The 5,190-nt window shown below is 46.3% G+C and overlaps 1 protein-coding gene across 1 annotated transcript; it reads left to right on the top strand.

Annotated features, from left to right (window-relative positions):
* The first annotated feature begins 415 nt into the window (after window positions 1-415).
* Window positions 416-2,071, top strand: LOC109731923 (uncharacterized). The gene has a single exon (XM_020291098.4). It carries the CDS (start codon window positions 490-492, stop codon window positions 1,837-1,839), a length of 1,350 nt encoding a protein of 449 aa, XP_020146687.1. The 5' UTR covers window positions 416-489; the 3' UTR covers window positions 1,840-2,071.
* The last annotated feature ends 3,119 nt before the right edge of the window (window positions 2,072-5,190 follow it).

The raw sequence follows: 5,190 nt of genomic DNA on the forward strand, positions 1-5,190 counted from the left end.
TGGAAGACCGATTGGGTGCAGCTCATATCTTTCGAGGGATGAAATCATATCTCTCAAATTTTCAGGGGTTTTCGCTTGTTTTTATTTCTAGAAGTGCGAATTTTGCAACTCATCTTTGTGCAAAGGAAGCACTGAACCTGGCGTCTGCGAACGCTATTTTTGATGTAATCCCTGCTTTCTTGGTTGCCCAAGTGCAATCAGAAGTTGTATCGCCGAATGTTTAATAAAATGCCATGATGGTGATCTCAAAAAAAAAAAAAACTGTATCGCAGTATTGGGCCGCTCCACCCACACTAATGGATTGAGCAAGGCTGTACGCGATAGCTGGGTGGGTCGGTCGACCGAGACATTTTGGGCTGGGCTGGGAGACGGTTAAAGGGTTAACATTTTGACGGCCTAATTAAGAAGCATTGCATTGATGAGCTGGGAAACCCCTCCTTCGCCCACTCCACTCCTCTCGCCCCATTCCCCACCATCCGCCGCCCTCCCATGTCCTCCCTCGCGGCCGCCGCCGCCGCCGCCGTCGCCGCCGCCTCCACCTGGGTAAAAAGCCTCTCCCGCATCATCCCCTCCTCCACGCCAGCCGTAAAACCACCCAAGCGCAATCCCAAGACCACCACCGATGCTGGCTCCATCCCGGATCAGAAGCTCCCGAAGCCCCTCGGCGCACATCCCGCCGGCGAAGCCGAGTCCGACGCGGGCCACAAGCTAGGGAAGCCCCTTGGCGGTGTCCTCAAGGCCCTCATCAGGGAGCGGGACCCTGATAAGCTGGTCTCCAAGTTCGTCGAAGCCTCGTCCGCATCGTCCCGCTTCCGCGACGGGCGCCGCGCGTACGATGTAGCGGTGAGCCGCCTCACTTCCTTGGGCCGCAAAGACGGCATCGAGGCCATCATCGAGGCGCAGAAGCCCTTCCTCGAGACCTCGAGCGAGGGATTTGCCACGCGCCTCATCCGCCTCTACGGCAGTGCCTCCATGCCATCCCACGCGGCCGCAACCTTCCATCTACTCCCCGCGCGGCATAAGTCCACGAGGACATTCAACGCCGTCCTTGCCGCGTACGCCGAGGCCGGAGATGTTGCCGCGCTCACTGCTGCATTCCAGGAGATCCCAGCCGCCCACCCCTCCATTGTGCCCGACCTATACTCTTACAACGCGCTCATCCGCACATTGTGCCAGAAGTCCAACCTCTCAGCCGCTCTTTATGCTGTCCATCTCATGAAGAAGCACGGTGTTTCACCTGACATTATTACTTTCAACTCGCTCTTGGATGGTTTTCACAACAGTGGCCGTAATGATGAAGCCGAGAAAGTATGGCAAATGATTAAGGAGAGGAATTTGGAGCCAGACGCAAAATGCTACAATGCAAAGCTGCGTGGTTTGGTTGCACAAGGGAGGATTGATGATGCAGCTTCTGTGCTTGAGAGGTTGGAGAAGGACGGGCCAAAACCCAATATAGTATCCTACAATGAGTTGATTCGAGGATATTGCAAAGCAGGGAGGTTCCAGGAGGCCAAGAAGGTGTATGATAATTTGATGAAGAATGAGTGTGTCCCAAATAAGGGGACATATGAGATTCTCGTGCCACACCTTCTGCAGGCTGGAGAGCTGGATTGTGCACTGAGTTACTGTTATGATATCTTTGCTAGTAAAAAGTGCTGTGGAGTCGAGTGGGGTGTGCTGCAGGATGTAGTGAATGCATTGGTAGATGCATCGAGGGTGGTGGAGGCCACCAAGCTTGTTGAGCTTGACTGGCAGAAGTACTACCATCGGAAGGGTTTGAGGATGCCGCCTAGTGCTGGAACTGATGAGGAAGAATCAATATCAGGAGAAAAGGAGTGAAAGTGGAAGATAAGACTGAAAAATAAAATTCATAGGTCAGTCTTTTACTGATGTAAGCCAAATTTCACCATGACCTGTTTTACTCCATTTCTTCTGTTGGCATGATAGAACAAAAAGAAATGCTAGTTAAAGTAGTGGTTAAACTAGTTTAATATGGTATTGGTTAAGCTTGCCCTGTCCGGTAATACTTACTGAAAATCTTTCTATCCATTTTTGAAGAGATCCACAGGAAGCCTTTATTCTTATCTGCAATGCCTTGCTTGTGCTTATATTCCTCGTTGCATCAAACTAGATTGTCCTAGCTAATCAAGTTCATGAGCCACGCAGTTAGCTTCACGCGCACAATGCACAAAAGAGACCCTCCCAAACTCCCTACAAACATCAAAACAGTCGTCGATAATGAGTGCCTCAATAGATGGAGAAACATATCCATTGTTCATACATTCCACCAGTTGCAAGTAATCCGATTGGACAATAAGGTGGTGAATTCCGAGGCCCCGAGCAAGCACAAAGCCTCGTTTCAACGCCAAACCTCAGCAGTGTGAGCGTCCACCGCAGGACCGAGGAAGAAATTCTCGGCCACCACTGGCACACTGGCAGCATCGCGGATCACAGCGCCGCTGGTGCTGGACCCCTCTTCATGGATGAAAGAAGCATTACACCCATTAACAGCGACTTGTTGGGCGAGCAAATAGCTACGCCACGTGTCCCCCACAGAAAAAAGAGAAAAAGGAGAGAAAAACACGTTGGGAAAAAAGGAAGCGCTCGTTGTCTATCCTGTTGGCCTACGCGTCGTATGCCCATTTGCTGTTGGTCAACCGAGAGAGTATCCTTTCCTTGTTCTTACACGCATCCTCCTCCCTTCCTCCCCAAAGTGGCGGCTGCCGCCGGCACCTCATCCAGTCTCCTCTGGCGCCGGCCACCGGAGAAATTGTCCTCTTAATCCGCTTCTCCCTCGGCATTCTCCTCTTGGCGACTAGGCGGACACCTGCTGCTCCTTGCAAGGCATGGCGCTGCTACTCCCCTACGGCCCCTCATCAGTGCAGCAAGGTGTGCTGCTGCTTGTCCAACCCGAGCTGAGTAGCTCCCCCCCCCCCCCCCCCCCCCCCACTTCCCGTGGAGGATCATGACTAGCTTCTGTTTGATTTCACCTCGCCTCGTTTTGTAGCCTGCTTCTGCACAAATGTACTGGTGTGTGTCTTCCTCGGGTTGCTTTGGGTTCGCGCGTGTGCTAGCACTGACCAGTGGTTGTTGGTTTGTCCAACGCTGTCGCCTTTGTCTCTATTTGATTATCTTCAGATATGGTGGTTCATCCTCAGCGCCTGTCCTTGTACAATATTTCTGGTATGGTGTTATTTTGTTGGCTTCCTTTGCTTGTGTTTCCTTGCTGCCTGCGTGTAATACTGGCACGGAGTCTTAGCTTTAACTGACTAGCTAAGTCAGTTAGAAAATCGGAGAGATCTTCTATTGAGTAATATGTACTTGTCCCTTCAGATATATGGCACACATTTTATTTCAAAAGCAGAATTGATTGATTGAGGAGCTGCAGACTATCTCAGTTTGTATATGCTTTCAGCGTCGAAAATAATTTAGCCACGTTTATGCTTTTTTGCTTAGGTGATCCCTGCCATGATAATGAATTTGCATAAGAATGTATATTTTTCTTGGAAAATTCTATTGGATGGGTAGATATCTTGCTAGATTTTCTTAAGATTCGGGAGCCCAAGAGCAATGTACTGTTTTCTCCAATTTGGAAATGAAGTATGCTGTGGGTAGTGGATGTACTACAAACTCATCTAAAATAAAGAAAGAGCAATTATTGGGTGACAATGACATTCATGACGGAGACTCCGTGCAGATTGTCTTTCCTTTCCATTTGTTTCTTATTCTTGTCATCTAATGTAGATAAATAGATTATATGCTTTTGTGCTGAATTAACGTGGAAGGTCGAGATGACTGCACTTACATAATTTTTTTTTTGTTATGTTTATTAATGTATGGATGCCTGACCCTAAATATGTTTGGTTAAAATGTTTTCCTCTGAGAAAGTTGGTCTGAAATATTTGAGGTCGTAATCTATTTTACAGGATACTGGTTGCATAGCTGATTCAGTTGCATTAGTTCAGAACAAGTGCTTGTATTTATCTTATTTTTTAGGTTACTCATATTGCATATTTATTTATTTGGTACAGGCTCGTACGCTAGATTTTATTTCAAGTGTATACATTCTTTTTTTAACAAGAGGGTATGTATTCTGGACACAATCTATCCATCTAAGTTTTATATTTGAGTTATGAGCAATTGTCTTATTTATATTGTTATTTTCACTCTCCATGCACAGATTTTATTTAATTTGTCAGGATCATTGTTGTCCTGAAATTTACTCTGAGCTTTGTCGTCTTGTCAGGTAATCAAATGTAACCTAACCTAAACTTGCATCCTTTTCCTGTGTGGATCAAATGTGCATGCTCATGCTTTAGACTAAGTAACACAGAAGGAACATACTAATAACCTTGTTAAGTTAATTCTACTTGCTATGCATGCCTTGTGACCATCAAGTTATGGTTGGTCTTGTGGTGAGTGCAGCCTGTTGTACACCTGGCTCAGGAGATAGCAGCCATCGAGCAAGTTGTACGAGAGAACTGCATTTGCTTTGGTTATACATGGGTAAATTTGATCAATACTTGTGTATCTTCTCTCAATTTCTGGTCAGGTACACACACTGCTAGCTTGTAAGGATTTCAATATTGGGACTTCATACTGCACATGAACTCGAGAGCAAACCATGTGCTAAGGCTAGGCTGTCAAGGTAGTGGAAAAATAGTGAGAAATGTGCTAAGGCTAGGCCTTCCTTTTCTGTTAGACTTAATGATCATAATGGCCCTTTGTTTGTTAGTGGTAAAGGGCTCAAGCAGGAGGACCCTCTTTCGCCCATATTATTTAACTTGGTGGCTGATGTGTTCTCTAAGATTCTGCAAAAAGCTGCTCTTAAAAAGAATATGTCTGGGGTTCTCCCCCATGTGATTTCTGGGGGGATTATGAGTCTGCAATATTCTGACGATACCTTGCTGTTTTTGGAGCCTAGTTTAAATAATGCTAGAAATGTTAAGTGGCTTCTCTCTTGTTTTGATGGTTTGTCTGGTATGAAGATTAACTTCAACAAATGTGATTTGCTAACTGTTAATGTGGAAGAAGAGATTGCTAAGAGTTTGGCCCAGATCTTTTGCTGCAAGAAAGGGGATTTACCTTTGAAATATTTGGGGGTTCCCTTACATTTTGCTAAGCTTACATTAATAAAATTATCAAAAGAATTTGTGGATGGAAAGGGAGGCAGCTTAGCTATGAAGCTAA

This window comes from Aegilops tauschii, chromosome 3 (genome assembly GCF_002575655.3).
Source record: "Aegilops tauschii subsp. strangulata cultivar AL8/78 chromosome 3, Aet v6.0, whole genome shotgun sequence".
NCBI lineage: Eukaryota > Viridiplantae > Streptophyta > Magnoliopsida > Poales > Poaceae > Aegilops > Aegilops tauschii.

What these genes read in the sequence shown, in the direction of transcription:
- LOC109731923 (XM_020291098.4), top strand. Translation starts at nt 490, where the DNA reads ATGTCCTCCCTCGCGGCCGCCGCCGCCGCCGCCGTCGCCGCCGCCTCC.